Below are 21458 nucleotides of genomic sequence, written 5' to 3' on the forward strand. Positions count from 1 at the left end.
AATCTAAGCTGGAGAGACCTGGTCTGTCCCGAACTTTTGGAGCTGGTGGGCTCTGGATAAAAGTTGAAACCTGAGTTTGATGCTGACCTAGAAGTTTTTGTTGAAATCCTGCTTTAAGTTTTGGAGAAAGTCTTAATTCACCCTAAGCTTGTGACTGCTTTCATCAAGCCTTAGAGTGGTTTAGAAAAAAAGAAAGAAAAAAAGAGACAGAGAAAGAAAGGAGAAAAGAAAAAGAGACAGAGACAGAAAGAGAAAGAGAAAAAGAAAAAGAAAAGAAAAAGAAAGAAAGAAAGAAAGAAGAGAGAGAGAGAGAGACAAGAGAAAGGAAGAGGAAGGAAGGGGAGAGAGAGAGAACTCTGTGCTATTATTTTTAATTATTCCATTATTTATCATGTGTTAATATTTTACACTCTCCCTATACCTAGAATGATTTTACTGCCTTTCTTTTGGCCAGGGCTCCTATATTTTTCAGAGATTTACATTCATTCAATGTCTATAGTCCAAAGCATAAATATGTGTGTGTTTATTTTGTACATCAGGTTGCATAAGTCCAGCTTAATGTGCTATTCCCGGTATGTGATGTTTTGTATATAGAGAAAGAAGCACTCTTGTGATCTTTGACTTTTAAGCTTGCTCTCAAACATCAGCCATAATACTAATTACTCTTTTGAACAATATGCTGGTTGTATTACACGAATGGCTATTTTATATGTGAAATTATGACTGAAATATTTCTGCACCTATATTGTGTCAGGAAGTTTCTCCTTAGTTTTAGGTTTGTTCAGTTCCCATCCATTCAGTTGCCATTCATTGTTCTTGGTTTGCTTTCTGGTGCTTTGGAAAATACATTGCCACCCCCCCTTCTTTCTGGCAGCTCCTTAAAAGGCTGTTGCCTATCGCACTCTTGGGCAAAGCATGTGAGCCATTTCCTCCTTTCAGTGGTCCATGAAAGTACATCTATAGTATATAGATAATAAAGTTGAAAAAAGGCGAACAACATTTTTACAGAATTGTAGATACGTTGAGGCTGGGTAAGGCAAGGAATAGCTATGAGGGGAGGGGCCAGGCGAGGCACCCCTTGACATGAGTGACATTGAATTGGCCACGCCCACCCAATCATATGACCACCAAGCCAGGCCTACCCAGTCACATGACCACCAAGCAAGCCACACCCACAGAAAAATTTTGGAACCCACTCCTGATCTGGACCCTCAGTAGATGACATTTTAACATTTTCTTTGTCTCTTTGTTGCCATCTAGTGGTATCCAGCCCAGCTGTGATTATCTTAGTATACAGTAGATATATCATGATTTTCAACCCCTTTTCCTTCTTAAATATAAAGATTAAAAAGGATCCATTTCCCTTTTTAAATTGGAATGAGTGACCTTGATGCTCACTCAAAGGCAAGTTAGAGAACATTAATGGAAGCAATAGGTTGTAGTATGCTCAGCCACTTACATATCCAGCTATAATTCATTCTCAGGCAGTTAAGATGAGTTAAATACCTGGCTGGTACTTATCACAAGCAATAAAAGGTGGAAGTTGGGAGACAGAAGAAGGTGAATGTAATTTGTTTACTTCTTGGCAATGTAAAATTATTCCACCACCAGTTTCTGATACTTTGGAGAAAGATTCCTGAAAAATAGTGAGATATTTGCTTTCTGAATACCATAAATTCCTTCTTACCTTTAAGAGCTCTCTCTCTCTCTTCCTCTCCTTCCCCAATCTTAAAGAAAGGTTCTTTAAGAACTTAAATAGTATAAAAAAACAATTCTTTCTCATTTACTACTCTCCATTAACTTAAAAAGTACATACAAATTCTGGGGCCCATTACTCCTGTTTAATTGAAATTCCAATAGTTTTTACAACAATTTTATTCTCAAAATTTTGGTTGCTACAATGTCACAATCAGCCACAGTCATATGGTGATTTTCAACATTCCCTTTCAGCTTCCCACAAGAAGCTTGCAGGAAGTTGTAAGTCATTCTTGCACCCAATGCATTTTTGCTTGCCTATGGTGATTCTGTTTATCCATTTAAGTAAGGAAATACCTCTAAAAGGATGACCCAATAAATCTGTCAGGGTTCCAAGTAACACCCCCAACGAAAGAAGACTCCAAGGCTAGAAGTTCCTCAAAGTTCCATTTTATTAGAGATGTCATATTGGCACATCTGGAAAAACCCGAATCTGAAAGCTTCCAGGTTTTCCCCACCCAAAAGAAAGTCCAAGACCCTTTCCCCTGCACCCACATATCCATCACGTGGCCCAATCAATGCACCATCCCAACTGGAGATGCCTCCTAGTCATGCCACTCCAGGTACAGGCTGGATGTCCTTGACTTTCAAAGAAAAGAATGTTGTTATGGCTAGATATCCCTGCAACTCCATGCAATCCCCACTCCCAATTTCCCACAGCACTAAGTGTGGCAGCCCTAAAGATCCAAAGAAAAAGATGGCCTCCAGGGCTGAAGGCTGCCCCCCCCTTCAACCAATGATTGTATCCTGCAACGAGAGGAACATAGGGGATTAATACTATATTCCCTAACCACCTCTTCCCCTCCCAGGACGACCCTTTGGCTTATCATGGAATTGTTTTACTAATCTCTCTGCCTTTACATCTCAGCTCTTAACCCAAGTAGCTTCAGACAAAGGGTACTATTTCCAATGAATTAAATATTGTAATCAACCTCTATAGAATCTAGAGTCTAGGATTCCCTTAATCTCATAATGAGTCTCTCCCTGTACTATTATAGTCTTGGGCGCCGGTCGGTCTTGTGGCCTCAGTCTTGATCTGAATGCCGGTTTTAGTAAACTGCAGTGAAAGACAGGGTGCATTTCCCTAGTATGCATGGGAGGTTAAGCTGAACTGTTACTGGGTTAATTACTTTCACTATTGGAAAAGGTTCTAAAAACTTTGGTCCCAGCTTTTTACTGGGCAACTTCAATTTAATGTATTTGGTTGATAGGTAAACCCGATCTCTCACACAGAAGGGGGACTGGCGAGATCGGTGCTTATCCGCTTGTTTTTTATATGCTACTGCGGCTTCTGCCTGACAAGATCATGGGTTATTTAATATTTTATATGACTCTGGACATAAGAATTTTTACAGAGTACTATTCCTCGAGTGTATATTTGCATGTGAATCTCTGCAAATGGAAAATGATAATCTTTGCTTTAATGTCAACAAGCAGTTATAAAATCAATAAAAACTATTGCTTGGTCATAATGAGGAAACATACACTTGACAATTTGGTAACAGTGGCTAAAATATTACTCCTTGATCCTGCTTACTGCAGGTATTCCAAATTAAGTTCTCAAAATGTGCATATTTTGCCCTTATGTACTGTAGCCAGGCATTCTCATTAGCAATCCTACTTTACAGAATATTTATATACAGAAATACAGATAGCCTCAACCCTTTATCAATTCATATTGTTTCAGCTAGTTTTTAGCCCATAGTGGTGATTGACCTTATCATCTTAGGTCATTTATAATTAATATTATTGATCGTTTTAATTTACTATATATTCTTGCTTCTCTGATTGTACATATTGGAGTGGCTGATAAATACTGTTAATTAAATAAATAGACCAAAACTGCCATTTAGAAAATTTACTTTGTACAGCATGACTCTGTATGTTATAATAAAAGGGCTACAATCTTATTAGGAACAAGATAGGAAAGGGTTATGATAGATCATTCATTTCATCTATTATTATTATTATGGTTGGTCACAAATTCAGCCAGATGTTTAGACTGAATTTTGCATTTTTGTCCATCTATTGAGCCATTATTAGTAATTATTTATCGTGTGTGTGTATCAAAATTCCTGCCTCCTACTTTTCCGTACTACAATAACTCTGTCCTTGGAACAAGATGGAGAAGATCAATCATTTTTTTCAGATACCCCCGTATAAAAAGAGTTTATGTGAGCCAGTTGGTAGAGTGGTAAAATATTGAACTAACCTTGAAGGATCATAGATTCTAGTTCACCCTAGGTCACAGAAGCCACCTGCATGACTTTGGACCACTCACTGTCTCTTAACCTGACCTGTAATGGGGAAAAATAGGAAGAAGCAACACCATGTATGCCATCTGGAGTATCTGGCAGGAACCAAATCTAATAAATAAATGAGATAGAGAGTATGTAAGTGTGTCTTTTAAGATAGCTTGAAAATTAGGAGGTTAATTTGATCAATACCTAGTCCAACTAATGGAGAAGTAAGAATTCCAAGTAAGGGAATATTTGTGTCTCTGCAACTCTGTGGCCCATGTAAAGTATACAACTCTGCTTTTGATCTGAAATCCAGAGAGTATTAATAAAGTGTTCTTTTACATAACCTAAGACACAAGACAACTTTCTACTGAAACAGGGCGCAGAACAGGTATATTCCCCCATTTGCCATTTTGAGCTATTTGTAAAAATAATAAAGGTGGGATACAAACAAACAAATAAATAAATGTAGGACTTCAGTATAATTAATTCTGGTTTTAACTAATATCTTATTTACTGTTACAGCTCTCCCAGTAATTTCTACACATCCTGTATATGCACTGTAGCTTGCTTTAAAAAACATTTCAATGTTTATATTGGATGCATTTATATTAATGTTAAGTCACAATATTTTAGGAATGTTTTGTTGAATAACTTAGGTTTGCAAAAATGCTAGGCCAAAAACAAAACTAAGAATACAATATAATTTAATGTATCTGAGCTATACCAGTCTTTTTTTATAAAGCAAATGTTACAGACTTTTTACTTTTTCATAGCAATTAATTGCCTTGCAGACACTAATTTATTGGTATATAACTATCGTAAGCAGTTAGAAACTGGAATGCCATTCAGTTGTCCTTGATAAAAAAATTCTGACTGACAGATTTCTCCACATACTGACAATAATATCTTCAACAGTTAATATTTTCTCTATGGCATTGAAGACGGGTGCTTTCTTTCCAAATACTTTTTTCATTATCTGTCCAGCTGTTTTGATCAGTGCTTGATCAGTGCTTGAGTTTTTGGAAAAGATTTTGCTATTACTTTGCTATTATAGGAAATCAGTCCAGCATCTTTCCTTGCTGGCTGCTGCATTTTCTCTTCTAATTGCTGTCTAAAAACTGAAGAATAACCACACTGAGGATTACTTTCTGATTTCTTTGGTTTTATTTTGCTGATGCAGATAAGAAGACAAGGAGGGATACAATTACTGGTGGATCTATTGGACCATCGAATGACAGAAGTCCACCGTAGTGCCTGTGGGGCTCTGAGGAACTTGGTATATGGGAAAGCTAATGATGACAACAAAATTGCTTTGAAAAACTGTGGGGGTATTCCAGCACTAGTACGATTACTCCGAAAGACTACAGATTTGGAAATCAGAGAACTAGTCACAGGTTTGAATATCTTTCCTTTATTGCATGTTTTTTTAAGAGTACCTAAGACACTTTAATATAGGGGTCCTCAAACTTGGCAGCTTTAAGACTTGTGGACGTTAATTCCCAGAATTCTCTAACTAGCATAACTGGCTGGAGAATTCTGGGAGTTGAAATCCACAAGTCTTAAAGCTGCCAAGTTTGAAGACCTCTGCTTTAATACATTGCTTGATGAAAACAAAACAGGGTTTCAATATTGTACTTGTGTATTTGAACATATTAAAACAAATCTTGATTTTGCCAACATGTAGAATATGCACATACAGCAAGACAAATACATATCCATATTCCATCTTGAGTAATGTAGAGACAGCAGTTTTCATAAAAATTGTGATTGCTACTGTGGTTAAGCTCTGGTGCTGCTGCTACAAATTCTTTGATTAAGGGAGGAAGGAAAATGAAATTTCCTACATTGTATAATGTGGTTGATGATTCTTTAAAATACTGTTAATGGTATTCTGATATTCTGTAAATCCTGACTATGTTATTTGGACCATCTCCTTTTAAGATCTTCTGCCTTCTCTTGAAAAAAAATAAGTTGCACATATTATCCTGACTGCAGGCTGTATGATTCAGCTCTGATTACAGATTCCAAATATTTTAATCATTCCATCTTTCAAGTCTTACTTGTCAAAGGCAGAATTCGTTAGATAATCCTTGTTATCTAATGACAGAATTACTAGCAGATAATAATAAAACAAAAATATTAGCTTTGTTTCAGCCTTCTGCTTCAGTCCTTGGTTCTGTCCTGTTCTACCTGTCCTTGGTCTCCCTGAAGTAGTTTACAACCTGACTTGAAAGAAAGCACAAACTGGTAACCATCTTAATTATAGTCCATCTATTTAATGCTCACTTAGCTCACTTAACCATCAGATTGTCCTGGATCCCAAATATCTGACACAGAGCTTGTTCATTTGGGCGACATTTGAGCTGGCAGGACCTGGCTTTGGGAAAAAGCACTCTGCATGTGACCAGAAACACCCTGAAATCATAGCATTTCTGGTCATATGCTGAGTGCTTTCCGCCCAAAGCCAGATGAATGACTTTGTGGTGTTTTTGGTCATAGGCAAACTGCTTTTCCCCAAAACTGGGTGGGTGATTTCATGGTGTTTTACTTCATGGGCAGAGTGCATTTGAATGGAGAATCATAGCAATATTCCCCCCAAAGCTGACACCAATGCCGTGAAAAGAGAAGAGGTTTTGTTTTGTTTTTCAGTTTGGGCTTCAGACTTTCTTGTCCATATAGCCCGTTTCCATAGTTCATCAGACCTACTGCTAAACGCAGCTGCAAACTTTGCAATCTGTTTGATTGGCAAGGATTTGAATGCAACTCAAAACAAGCCTTTTTAGTTTTTTAAAAAAGCTGACATCCCACCCCATTGCTTCCCAAAACTGCCCTTATTTTCAGAGCAAGACACTCTCAAACATTAAGCAATGTAGCTTTTAAAAAAAAATTGCAGGGCAGCTTCCCTTTTGGCACCCCGCCTCCACTCGCTTCCCATCTGGGCAGCTCCGCCCATCGCCACCTCCCTCTGACAGCCTGCTTGCTCATCTGCCCTTCTGGCTCTTCATCCAGCGCCTGCAGTGAGTTATCCCCACGGCAAATTTATGGTGTTGAGTTGCCCTGCAAAGAGATGGCAGCAGCAAGTTGGCAGTGAGGACTCTGGAGTGGCGAGAAGGGTGCCCCCTGCTGGCCATGTTGATCTAGTGGCATTGAGTCATCATAGACCCCGAGGAAGAAGGAGCATGAGACACTACAAAAGTACCAAAACCTGAAGGAGGAACTAGAGAGGCTATAGAAAGTAAAAGCCAAAGTCATTTTCCAAAGCCGTCCCAGGGGTGATAGGAGCACTCGGGGCTGTGACTCCTAAACTGGGAGAATGGTTCCAATAGCTCCTAGGAACAACATAAGAGCTCTCTGTCCAGAAGAGTACAATGATAAAATACTATGCAGAACCCTTAAACTCCCAGGTTTGGGAGATTAAGAAAGACACATACCGCCCATAGGGATGAGAAGAGATTTTTATAGCTTGTGTTTGGTTTTAATGGAGTTTATGATTGTTTCCCACTGAGATAAATGGATGGATGGATGGATGGATGGATGGATGGATGGATGGATGGATGGATGGATAGACAGACAGACAGGCAGGCAGGCAGGCAGGCAGGCAGGCAGGCAGGCAGGCAAGGCAAGCTTTTTCAGAAGTTCATCTTTTGTACCAATTGTATCTCTTCCTAAATTGGGAGGGATTGCTTGTTATCACTCAAACTGTAACTGTCTCTTGATTGGACTGTTACAGTGGGCTCTACATGGGGCTGCTACCCTTAAAGACAATCTGGAAGCTACAATTAGTGCAGAATGCAGGGCATAAGTAATTATAGCTAGTCCTTGAAACCAAATACAAGCTATAAAAATCCCTTCTCGCTCCTATGAATGGTATATGTCTTCCTCAATCTCAGGTCCTCTGCCAGCAGAATAACCCTGCTCTTCATGCTACATTTAATATAAATTAATGACTAAATAAATATATGCAAATATTTCCAAATGTGGGGATCACTGAATTATAATCACTGGGTTTTAAGTTTGAAGCAAAAGAAGCCATTCTGGCTTGGAGAACCTGATTCACACTTAAAACTGTCTCTAACTCAACTTTTTCAAATTGGGAACATTAGATTTAAAACATTTTATGCATATGTACGTTTTCCTGACAGAATGCCTGGTTATGCAAGTATTATTTCATAAATAGCACTAGTAAAACATCAGTAAGGGTCAAGGGAGAACTTTTAAAGTCACTTTGATTGCAAGTTTATAACTGGAGGAAGTATAAGGAAGCTGACATATGGGATCTTTGATAATGAACTTGAGGCAATGGAATGGCATTCATCATAAAGCAAAAATGTGGTAAGTGATTAAAATATCTGAATAGAGGTTTAGATGGAGAAAAGTGCTTTTCTTGTGATTTCAGTAGTCAGATTAAAAAAGAATGGAAAAGAAGTTTACAGAAATGATGCAATAAAATTTACATATTTTTCCTGTGTGTTGCATAATTGTTTAAAATGTTCAAAAACAAGATTTCACTGACTATTTGGTTTTGGTAAAATTCAATATAAATGTCCTGATTTCACATTTTCTTCCATTTTAGATATTTATTTTCTTTTCCATTGTAAAATTATTTTTGCATAATAATTTATATTAATTCCGACCACTCCTTCCCCCAGAAGTGCTATATTCAAAATAAACCATTTAGTCTGAAGAACAGATTTGGAAAATACATGAGTCTTTTTAATTCAAAGATTTGGATGTCAACCCTTCCCTATTGGGGCTAGAGGTTGGGAATGATAACTGCTATTGTTATTACAGTTTACTACAACACATTTCCTATTTTATGCATGTCACACAAAATATAAAATTCAGATTTCAAATGATCAATTTCTTGGCCAGATTCTAAAGTTCTCTCTTTTTGCCAATCTAAATGCCTTTCAGCAATTATGTCATCAATACATTTTCCTCAAGTTAACATAAATGGGCATGAAGACTATTAAGTGTAAAATAATTAGAACTGACTGAATGCACACCTGAGACTTTGGAATTAAAACTTTTTGACCAACTTGTAGCCAGCTGGTTTCTACCTTTTTTTTATTCTGCTTGGAAAAAGTAATTAAAGTTTGAATAATCTCAGTACCACAGGATAAAAGGGTAGAAACAGAAATGAAAGTCCTAAATTTGCCACTCATCTTGATTACAAAATTATAGAAATCAAATTGCAATCCAGTTTGCCCACATCCACTGTGAGTTTGGTAACCCCAAAGAAATAAGCCAGTGAGATGATCTCCTTTCACAAAAGTTACCTTGGTTTTATACACCCTGGTTTACCTTCCTGTCTTGGCACAACTGTTTGCAGTACTTTCTATACCAGCACCTATCTGCTTCACAGATACGTTCCCTCTTAATTTGGCATATAAATCCCAAAGTCTGTACTGCCAAATCCCAGAAAAGCAAGAACAATAAATGTGAAATAATTCCATTATGCCATCCTCCGTGGTATGAGCTTGAGGTATGATTTGTTGTAAATCAGACAAAAATGGCCACAGTTAAATACAAACGAGGAAACTAAAATCATTTATTGTATTTTTAGATCTTATCATTCAATAATATTAACAATATTTAAAGAATGCTGTATATGCATTTAAAATCAAAGGAATCTCTTCAATATTATCAAAATATTGGTTCAGAATCAATAGGCTCCCTTGTAAGTGCTCTAAAAATGTACAGGAAGAAGATTGAGGATTTTAATTGGTCCTCTGCAGTTGTTTTTGGTATAAGATTCTCTTTAAATCTGTTTCAATACATGGTTGAGAATTTAGTAAAGAAATTCTACAATTCTTAAAATCACATTTGCCAATAAATATTTCTCCAGATTATGCTAATTATAAAGAAATATATATTTATTACCAACTCTGCTGTTTACACTTCATTTATTATTTTGGTTGAAACTTTTTAAAATATTTACACTATAAGTTTTAGTAAATAATTCTACTCTAATTTAATTGTCCATTTTCCCAAGAATTAAAAATAGAAAGGAATAGAATAGAGTAGGGTAGGGTAGGGTAGGGTAGGGTAGAGTAGAATAGAATAGAATAGAATAGAATAGAATAGAATAGAATAGAATAGAATAGAATAGAATAGAATAGAATAGAATTTTTATTGGCCAAGTGTGATTGGACACACAAGGAATTTGTCTTGGTGCATACGCTCTCAGTGTACATAAAAGAAAAGATACCTTCATCAAGGTACTTTGTGCTAAAATACCTTGGTGAAGTAAAATAATGTACTAAACATATTAATTAGCTATTGGTTGTTAATATAATTAAAAGTAAAGTACTTTTCTCTGTGCCTCAGTGGTATTTAGTAGTAGCATCTTTATTATGGTCATTGACTAGTGTTTTATGCAAATTTTGTAAGAAGTTACAGTGCTCAGACAAAATATATAAACATTTTCTAAAAGATCAATAAAAATAAATAAAATGTTTTGGACTACTAAACACTATAAAAACAAATAGTACAATGCTAAAAATCTATATATTTAAAATTTATTAATGAGATTGTAGAATATTTTATGAATATAATACTAAATTGCTTACATGCTAAGTAGTACATTACTCATCTAATTCTTCATACTTTACTCCATATACAACTAGGGAATTGTATATAAGTGCTGGAGAATCAGTTAAGCTCATTTTTTTTGCTTGAAGTCCTCATGCCAAAGAATACATTACATTTCCTCATGCCAAAGAATACATTACATCTCCCTGTTCAAAAAGCTCAGAGAAAAGTCACATCCACACAACAGCTTTGTCAGGCCCACCTCTCCTCCAGAGCTGGTAGTCAATCATGTCATCCTAATCAGCGGTGGGTTTCACATTTTGTTGCTACCAGTTCACCCGAACCAGTGCAAACTGACTGAATACCACCTGTGATTGTTAATTCTTACTATCCCACAAGGTGTACCCTTACACACCCAGAAATGGCTGTACTGCATTTCACAGAGCATTCTAAGGGCCAAGATTGATCTTTTCTTCACTGGAAATTCCAGCCTTGCCAAAATAGTTTTGTGCAGATCTACCCATCTGGCATGCATAATGCTCCATGTGCTGCCAGGATTCTTTTTCATTTTCTCCTTTCCCATTCTGCCATCAATTGATTGAACTAATTATTCTTGAAACTGTGGATTCCCTATCAACTTCTAGAGGGCAGCAAAAAAAAAAACACGTTTTCACTGCTATCTAGTAGTTGTCATATTTGTCCAGCAAAGATACAATCCAGTGAATTAATTTTGATGATGAGCTGGAATTTAATGTTTTAGCATAGGAACTTAAAGGTGTAATGTGAGGAGAGAAAGCAAAGATCAGCCCAATGACTTTCCAACCACACATACTACAAAAGTCCCATCAATTATATTTTCAAATGTTTGAAATAAAGAGGGATGGATTAGTAAAGGTTTTGTATTTTATAGGTGGCTTGTTTGACTGCAGCAACAGCAGCAAAAACTTTATATCTATTATCTAGTAGTTGTCAAAATTTCCGTAGCTGAGATGTGACCACTGAATAACTAGGGTGTAAGTGTAGGAGATTAAGAAAGAGGTTCAGCTGTGAGGAATAAGAGAGGAGAGGCAGAGGCTATAAGCTATCCTATGAAGACAGAAGGTGTGGATCTACCTCTTCTCTGTCTATCTAGGAAAGGAATTCCCTCATAGGCAAGTTACCAATTACAAGAGTCAAATTCTTACAATTATTTTAAGTAAGCCATTGATTGGTTAGTTTCAAGGCTTGTTAAAGTTGGCCAACTTATTTTAAAAATGTGATTGCAGAAAAACTGGAGTTTCTATCTTCTTGTAGCCACAAGTGGGCTGTGCAATTGGCCAAGAGATAAGAAATCCAACAGAAAGGGGGTCCCACAAAAAGGACCTAGGTCTCATGTGTGGATGAGAAGATGTGTGGATTTGCCTGGGGGCTGGAAGGAACTACCCAGCACAAAGTGAATTAGCTTCAGAATCGTCATCTTAGCCTCTGCAGAAAAATTACACAACTTTTAGTTCTCAGACAGGAGAATCCTAGCACCTGTGAAAGAGAAAAGAATACAGATTAGGGGGTGATTCATGGATATGGTGGAGACTGTTTTCAATCAGCTGAGCCTTTGCACTCTTTTTCTGTCTCTTGTTCTCTAATACTTGAAACCTGTATCTTTTCTTTATGTATCTTTTCTTTTATGTACACTGAGAGCATATGCACCAAGACAAATTCCTTGTGTGTCCAATCACACTTGGCCAATAAATTCTATTCTATTCTGTAGCAAAGTAGAACCTAGCTCTCAGCAATAGCAAAGCAAATAGTCTTGGACAGTGCAATTTCAAAGGGAAGACTATGAAAGCAGCAACTTAAGAAAATTCTCCACTACTCTTAAGCATTCAATGCAAACTTTCTCTCTCTCTCTCTCTCTCTCTCTCTCCCTCCCTCCCTCTCTCCCTCTCTCTCTTCTATGCATGTGGAATTTTAATGTTATAGAAAGCATTCAGTCGCACTACTTTGCTGCAAGGGAAAAGTAGGCACTAAGGAACATAAATAACAAAGGGGATTTATGCTTCTCAGTATGCCTTTTATCTATGATTTATTAATGAATTAAAGAGAGAACATGGCAGTTAATGCCACCTGTGTGCGCATGTAAAAGAGAGATGAAGAAGGAGCCTCTTCTCTTTACTATAAATAAACATATCAGCACAACATTATTTTTCAGCATTTTCTCAGTGAAACATTCTTAGCTGTAAAAGACATCTTGCGGGGAAAATGTGAAACTAGTTCTCCCTCATGTTGGCCAATTTTCTATCCATTCCTAAAAAAATATTACCTTCTTTATCAGATTAATTCACAACCTGCTAGTAAATAGGCATCTGTGAATACGTTCAAGAATAGTTCCCTTTCATTGTCTCATACAGACTGGCAGTGATGTGAATTACAGTCCAAAATGAGTCGTGGGCTCGTGACTGATTAAAACTGATGAGCACATTATTTGTGCTTAACCAATGATCTGTAGTGCTTCTCTCACTTCCAACACTGAACCAATCCCCTGGCCAATTTTCTCCAAGCAATTTGTTCAGACAGTGTGGAAAAATTGGCAGAAGGCTGGCTAGAAAACAAATCCTAGCGCCAGCCAGGCAGTTAGTTCTTCCCTACTGGTTTTTTTCCCATTTCAATTACAAACGCTTGAAAAGGTATGGCTTTTTTTAGGAAACTGTACAGTTGAGATTTCTGGATGCCAGAATGTTCACAAGAGAAAATAAATATAGAAAGTATCACATTTTCAGAGGAAATTTGTATTGTTAAAGATAATGCGATACTTTCATCAATTTATTTTACTAAGTAGTTTTGTGTAAAGTATTTTGACATGTAGAATAAGATAGTATTCAGACTTGCTTGAAAAATTTTGAATGGGTAGAACATGTCTCGTGTATATGTTTAATCAATGTACTAAATTTCTGCAAAAGTATTATTGACATTAGCTTCAGTTATTGAAGTGTGTAGTCATGGATATGTAATTTTTATTGCAACATTTATTATAGCATTTTATACCAGTTATTCATGTAGCATAAGTGCCTAGACAGACTGAAAATACTTTTTTGTAAGTATGAATGGGGTGGGAAACTCCTATCTATTATGCTGTCCGAGTGTGCTGGACTTTCCCTCCCCCCTCAACAAGATCCAGAGGACCACAAGTTCCATCTCATCTTTGTGGGATGTATTCATTCCAGCAAATGAGCTCAGATGGTATTAATACATGAATTGTCCATATAATTCATGTGTCCATTACATATAAACATCAACATGATTAGGTAAGTTTGTGTCAGATTTCCATTGTTTGGAGCCAACACAACAAAAGAAAATGGGTGATGGGTGAGATTTTTACCTCATCCAGTCCATCAATCCAAACAGTATAAAAATTGTTTTTTACTATGGATGTGGAAATCATTTAACTAGTTCAGGAATAATATTGAGATGTATTCAAAAATAACATAGGGGATTGACTAAATCAACCTATTGGTATACAAGGTATAAAAATAAAGGTCCTAATATGGAAGATGTCCTGTTGATCCCAAAATAACAAGATATGAAAAAGCAATTCTTTGGCAAGACTTCAAATTCAGTCTCTGCCATCTTTATAATTCACTGGAAGAATTCTCCTACTGAAACAATGACTTGTCATTTCTAGTCCCTGTCCAATAGTGCGGACTATCATACACTAATAGTCTCAATCAATGCATTGCATATTTTTATTGAAATGAAACATGAATCTGTAATATTTCCCAACAGTAGCAGCTAAACAGTTTTATTTAAATTAGGGGATAAATAGCTTTATTTAAAGGATGTACATTAAATTCTTTCCTGATTTATGTATTCATGTTTTAAGAATGGCATATATTCATTAAATATTTCCTTAATTAATTTGCCTTTATTTATTTATATTTCATATTTCATCTCCCTCAAAGAGGGACTCTGGGCAGTATAATTTTTCTTTTTACCATTCTGTTTTTCATGTGATGATGAGAAATTGTAATTTTTTTAAATTGTAAGCCATCTTTCATAGTTATTGAGCTTATAGACTACAGCAAATAAATTAAAATAAAAATCATAATTTTTGCTACAAATGAGGATGGCAAATACAGAGTTAACAGATTTTTCAAAATTGATCTCAATGTAGGCAAGTGGCACTATTCTAAGAGTCTACTATTATAAATGCATTTCTGTAGTCTTATGAACAAGATGAGATCTAGAAAACTCAAGAAGGCTGTGAGCCATCATGTCTCCTCAGATTTATCATCTGAGATTGGGAAGCCAGAAAGTTATACCATTTCAGACAGTTGTGACACTTGTATTGAGCAATGATCCCAGAGTGAAGTTTGAGGACATGTTGTAACATTCTTGTGGAGACCTACAAGATCGGGCCGTAATAGCTCAGGCTGTTATTAGCCTGTTATTAGAACACAGTAGCCTGCAATTACTGCAGGTTCAAGCCCGGCCCGAGGTTGACTCAGCCTTCCATCCTTTATAAGGTAGGTAAAATGAGGACCCAGATTGTTGGGGGGGCAATAAGTTGACTTTGTAAATATACAAATAGAATGAGACTATTGCCTTATACACTGTAAGCCGCCCTGAGTCTTCGGAGAAGGGCGGGATATAAATGTAAAAAAAAAACAAAAAAAAACGTGTGAAGTCCCAGTTTGATACAGCCTAGTTAGGAGATCAGATGGGAATACAGGATATGAAATAATGGAATGAGTTAAATAACTGAACCTTGATGATGATGGTGATACTGTATGTATATATTTGTGTGCTATTATATGATGCCCTAGTTTCTGTAGAAAACAGTGAACATTTGGAGACTCAAATATGAATGTTCAGGTAGTGTTGGTTTTGTGCAGTATCACTTCATTTGATTTTAGAAGAAACGTCAATTCTTTGCTTCCTTCCTTAGGGGTTCTCTGGAATTTATCTTCTTGTGATGCACTGAAAATGCCAATTATCCAGGATGCTCTAGCAGTGTTGACCAATGCAGTGATCATTCCTCATTCTGGATGGGAAAATTCCCCCCTTCAGGATGACCACAAAATTCAACTTCATTCATCACAGGTGCTGCGCAATGCCACTGGGTGCCTAAGGTGAGCTCTGATAGCTAAACTGCTTGACATTTGCTTTCTTTCTACTTTCTTAATGCCATAGAATTTAAAATCATTCTTTAGGCAGCATAAGAAACACAATGATATGTTTTTATAGTATGATATTTTTATTTAAAAAAATTCTCCCAGGGGAGATAGGGACAGTTAATATATATAGGTAGTCCTTACTTAATGATGGTAATTGGGAATAGAATTTTCATTGCTAAACAACACAGTTGTAAAGTGCAATATCACATGACCACACTGCTTAGTGATGGAAATTCTGGCACTTCTAGCTGCCATGTGCTACTGGTTGCCATGTGCTACTTCCTTCTAGCTTCCCCATTGACTTTTGTTGCAGACAGCTAGCAAGGAAGGAAGCCAAGTGAGCCTGGATTACAGTCACATGACTATGGGGATACTGTGACTGTTAAATACAAGCGGTAGGCATAAGAACAACATGTTCAGAACCATTGTAAATTTGAACAGTCACTGAATCAGCATTATTAAGCAAGAATCACTTGTATTCTGACCAGTCTTCTGCATTAGGCATATATAACTTGTAAGATATAAAAACTGCTGATCAGCTATCAGGGATTTCATAATCCTTATTTTCTGCTGTCTGCCTGGGGTTCTAAAGATATATGAAGAATCAAATTGATCAAAAGCCTTTACTGATCTAAACTGCAGGGTTATCTATATCATGTTGGTCAAATTATTTATTTCTTTGTATGTGTCATAAACAAGTGAAATGGCCTTCAAAGTTTTTTTTTCAGAATAGTTTATAGCATTTACTTGTTATCTGTATCCCACCTTCCCCTACAGAAGATCAAATACTGTACTGTATGATATACTGTATCATATTCTCTCCATCACAGTATCAGTCCTGTGAGGTATCAAGAGGTATGGTAGTTGTTGTTGCTATAAAGTAGGTTTAGATATATTTCCTTTTCCTTTCCTATCTCATGCTTTCCTCCCTTTCTGCACTCTGCATAAAATTGCTTACCCTGAAAGGGAATGTATCATGTTATGTATGTATGTATGTATTACTATTCAGAATTTCATTATTTTTTGTAAAAAGGTTAGAGAAGAAGTGACAATATTAAACTAAGCTGATATTAAACTAAGCTGATGAGATAAATCAGTGGTCATGTTTGTTTTTACCATTTGACTGTAGCAAGGTAGTGAATGTAGGATCATGTTTTTGGTTACTGCTATAAAAATATTAACACTGTAATAAATGTTATAAACTTAGAGGCATGTACTTTTTAAACGTATTTATTTATTCATCACATTTATACAATTGCCCATCTTACAATCAAGTGACTATGGGTGGCATACAACAAAGTGAAAAACAAAATATATTGCTTTGGAGATTTAGGGTGCAATCCAAAAAGCCTGTGGAATAGCAATGTACAACTTGATTTGTTTGCTTATTGTTCACAGAATAACAATCTTACTCTGCATGACAAACAATTTCTGAAATTCTGAAACATTTGTATAATGTCTGTAGAGAACTGGTTAGCAATTTGTGATGTGCAAGCATGCCATTTTTCAAAAAACCTTGCTAGCAAAAACACTGCTAAACCATTTAATGGAGCACTTTACATTATGGCTTTAGGCTGTTGTCCTTAAAAGACTGTACCTGTAATATTCTTACAGATATTCCACAGACGTTGCTCAGTAAGACTTGGTGGCATAAAATTTAAATTGATTTGAATTGTAGCTTCTATATAGTTTATCAAACACCAACTGCCTTTAGGTTAGCTAACAGTGACTTGATAAGCAAACCTTTTGTTAAATTATACCGTATCTCCACTCTATGTATGTGTATTCATGCTCACTGCATGATTTTGGGCTCTCCAGGTTTACATTGCAATTCAGCAATTGTTGCTGGAAATAATGCAAATTTATGTAGCAATAATAAATTATCTAGAACTTTTCCTATTTTGCTTTGTAGAAGTGAAATTGTGAGGGAGGTAAGAGTTATTTGGTGGCTTCTTTAAAATGATCTTCAAAAAGCCTGGATAATGAACCATTTATCTTTGAGCTTGAGCAATTCACTGACATCTCCATTAGCATTTTTATTTATTTTTTGCTCTATTTCTGGAGAAAGTGGTCTTAATGATGTGCAATTTCTGAGAACTGGAACATCTGATGCAGAGGCTTTCTAGGATACTTAAAACAAAAGGAAGAGGAAAGCATGTTTCGCAAGGTTTCTAGCACTTTTTGCAACCCCTTAAAAATAGCTTTGCTTAAGCTCTCGTGACTGGGGTGGGCTTAGATTAGGGGACACTGATTCAGTGCCCAACTGCCTTTCTCATAAGGATGCAGTGGGAAAATTTTAAACTCTGCAGACCCAAGCTGGATCCACTTCATTTTTAGATCCAATCTCTGTTTTTCATTTTTTTTCCCCCCACCATACAAAATTTGGTCTCATTCTGTTCAGGTTTTGGAGATTTATTCAACTAACTGACAGAGAGGCAAAATCTTGAACCGCCGTATCTTTTTTCTTATGATATTTCATTGGGTTGGAAAAAATAAAAAGGAAACAGATTCTCTTCAAAGTTCCTTATCAGTATTTTTAAAGGTTTTCCCTGGGTGTTTTCAGAAGTCAAGGCTCTTTACCAACTTTCCCATTTGAGAACTTTTTTCCTTTAAAGCTATTGTATTTTAAAGTAGTGGTTATAGTATGATTCCCATCTCCTAGTTAAGATAGTAGCAGTTTTATATGAATAATTGCTTCAATCAATATCTAGAAGTAATTTAATTAGAATATATCAAGTTATAATGAAATATGAACTGTAGAATAATTATAAAATAAAGGTAATCATCGCAAAATATGCCATTATCTCTGTCTTCCTTTTTTTTAAAAAAAATATCAGTGATTGATGTGAGCCAATCCAACCCCATAGTACTGTTATAATTAATGATTGAATGGACTTAATATATGTTTTAATGAAAGAACACTGGTGTTGAAAAAAGACTGGCCTAGATATAAAAATGAGTAGGAGTAAAAATAAAACTAGTAGCCTTGACTAAAAAAAAATATTATTTGATTGGAGAACCAAATTTAAATATACCATATATACTATATAAATCTATATATTTTAAAATATAGGGATCCATTCTAAAAGACTATAGGGAGTTTTTTTCTATAAATGTAAATTTTGTTGCAACATGTAAGTGCTGCTATGGTGGAGAATATATGTCATTCAGGATTGGAGTTTTGGATTGTTCATGGAGAACTAAGGTCTGTTGGTAAATTATGGAATACCGCCTGCCCGGTATGTGGTTAGGGGGCCTATAATATTGGATGTTAATATTTTCTGCAGATTAAGATGTTGTTACTTGGCTTCCATTATACAGAAATAATGCCTTATTTTGCTTATCTGACATTTGGTTAATAGTTGCATAATAAAGAAGAAAACAGCACTGATCACAACATTCCCTCCATATCAGTGGTCCCAACCATTCTGGCTTTGCGGACCTGTGGCAACCGCAAGGGTGGAGAGGGGATGGTTCTGCTTAAGCGGCGGGTGCACATACATACCACTCATACAAATGGAGCTTTGCATGCATGTGCACTTGCCCGCTGCTTGCGCAGGTGGAGCTGCAGATGTTTGCTTGCCAGCCACTTGTGCAGCCCGGTTTCTCTGGGATCCCTGCTCTATATCACATATCTAATAACCAACATCTGAATAAAATAGTATTGGATCAGCATAACCAGATAATGACATGGCAATCACATATTACATAACATACAACACCACAACCTGTCCAATTACATATAGGGCTAGTAGGAGGCACTATAAACCCACAATTAATCAATAAACCTTGGTTCTTCAAGTTTAAAGCACTGACAGTGTTTTCAAGGGAGGTAGTGAAATATCTGCAAATAAAAAAAAAAACAACTCAAGAGGATCCCTGCAACTCTACATGTATACATATTGTATAATGAATGCCAAAACATACAGTTTTGAATGTCTATTTTGCATAATAACTAAAAGGTGCAATTCTGTGCATCCTTTAATGCCCCACTGTTAGCTATGGAGGCAATATTCTGAAATGATTGAAAAGTATAGTAGGGGGAGGGTATGACTACTGTATCTTACCATATTTCTGCTGCAAAGGACTGGATGGGCTGTATATATTTTTTTATTTTATTTGTCAAATATGTTGACCATAGAAACAATTACAGACCATGTAAAAATTCTACCCTGTAACAATCTTACATGATTGCTTTTGTTTTGAAATAAACAATGTTCTGAATAATACTGTACTAGATATTTTTAGCTTAGTTGTCATTTTAGATGATGTTTTTGGTTCTTTTGCAGTAGTCTGGAGAAAAATGTGATTTTATTTAAATTGTGGCATGTCTGTAAAAATCATATGCCATTACTATAAAACCTGGGCTTAAAATGTATTTTGTTTTTCATTTTAAATTTCAATGGTATGCTGAATATTCCTAGCAATCGAGGTGACGTCAGCCTTTATCTACAAAACTTCCCTGATCTGTTAGAAATCTGCCTAAGGGCCATAACCAAATAATTTTGCTTTAGTATACATTTAACTCTTTTAAGTATTTACTTTAGGATTTGCAGGACTTGGAACAGTTATACTGTATATAAGAGCTGGTTGCTTTTTTGCTGTCACTTCAATCCTAAACTGCATTAATGAACAGCTGCTATTTGAATAGGAGAGAAATTGTTCATTTGAGCAATTTTGAGGATATGCAAAATGGCAGGCATAGGTATTAACATTATGAAATATTATGTTATTCAATATTATTTGAAAGAGGGCAATCAAATAGTTGAATAATTAGCAGTCTTACCTACAGTTTACATGTCAGAAAATGTATGACTGCCAGAAAATATGTCTTTTAAGATCTATTCTAGTATTGTCATTGCAGGAATCCACTAAACAGATATAAAACTTTAAACCAATTGTGTTGGTTTTCATCAATTGTGTTGTAAATGTTGTACCTTGATGAACGTATCTTTTCTTTTATGTACACTGAGAGCATATGCACCAAGACAAATTCCTTGTGTGTCCAATCACACTTGGCCAATAAAATTCTATTCTATTCTATTCAATTTTAAGATAGAAGTAACATGAAATATGTTTCCATTGTAAACAATTTTTTTAAAAAAACAACATTAATATATTAGGTATTGTCAAACTGGTTAAAGACTCTTCCAAAGATACAATAAATAACAATGGTATAATAGATAGCAATAAGGATTAAGTAAGGATTAAAACTTATCAAGAAATTTAAGTAAACTTTTTAAATAAGATATATAGAATCAGAAAGCATACAGATAATGGATAACTTCATCAGTGCTAAAGATATTTTGTTAGGTGAAACCTATGGATTTTTTAAAAATACATATTATAAAAATAAGTGTTGAACTATTTAATTTCTGTTCATTGTTGGAATATTTAAAGTGTCACAATTATTAAAAAGAGAAATAATTATACTAAAATAGTTTAAAGTGAAGAAAAATATAAAATAATGATAAAACATCTTACATAAAGCAAGATCTCAGTCAAATAAGGATTTTTTTTCATACTATGAAGTGAAGAATATTATTAAACAATGTTTTAGACATTGCTCTTTTAAGAAATAATGCAAACTTTGTATTACTAATATATACTTTGAAAGAAAGTATTATCCAGTACTATGTATATAGTTATTTTAAAATTTAAACAATTCATTAACCAGTATTAGAAAAATGGAAAGCAAATTTGTTTAAAAAAAGAATTTTGGAAATATATTTAGAAATATACCAGGAAATATGATTTAGCGGTCTATTTTAATGAA

At 35.5% G+C, this 21458-nt stretch overlaps 1 protein-coding gene across 1 annotated transcript in view; it reads left to right on the forward strand.

Annotated features, from left to right (window-relative positions):
* Positions 1-21458, forward strand: part of CTNND2 (catenin delta 2) — a 546840-nt gene that overhangs the window by 408727 nt on the left and 116655 nt on the right. The window contains exons 11-12 of the mRNA XM_058176992.1: positions 5179-5392; positions 15454-15637. Coding sequence (XP_058032975.1) covers positions 5179-5392; positions 15454-15637 — 398 coding nt within the window. The remainder of the gene's footprint in view (positions 1-5178; positions 5393-15453; positions 15638-21458) is intronic.

The sequence above is a fragment of the Ahaetulla prasina genome, chromosome 3 (assembly GCF_028640845.1).
Source record: "Ahaetulla prasina isolate Xishuangbanna chromosome 3, ASM2864084v1, whole genome shotgun sequence".
Lineage (NCBI taxonomy): Eukaryota > Metazoa > Chordata > Lepidosauria > Squamata > Colubridae > Ahaetulla > Ahaetulla prasina.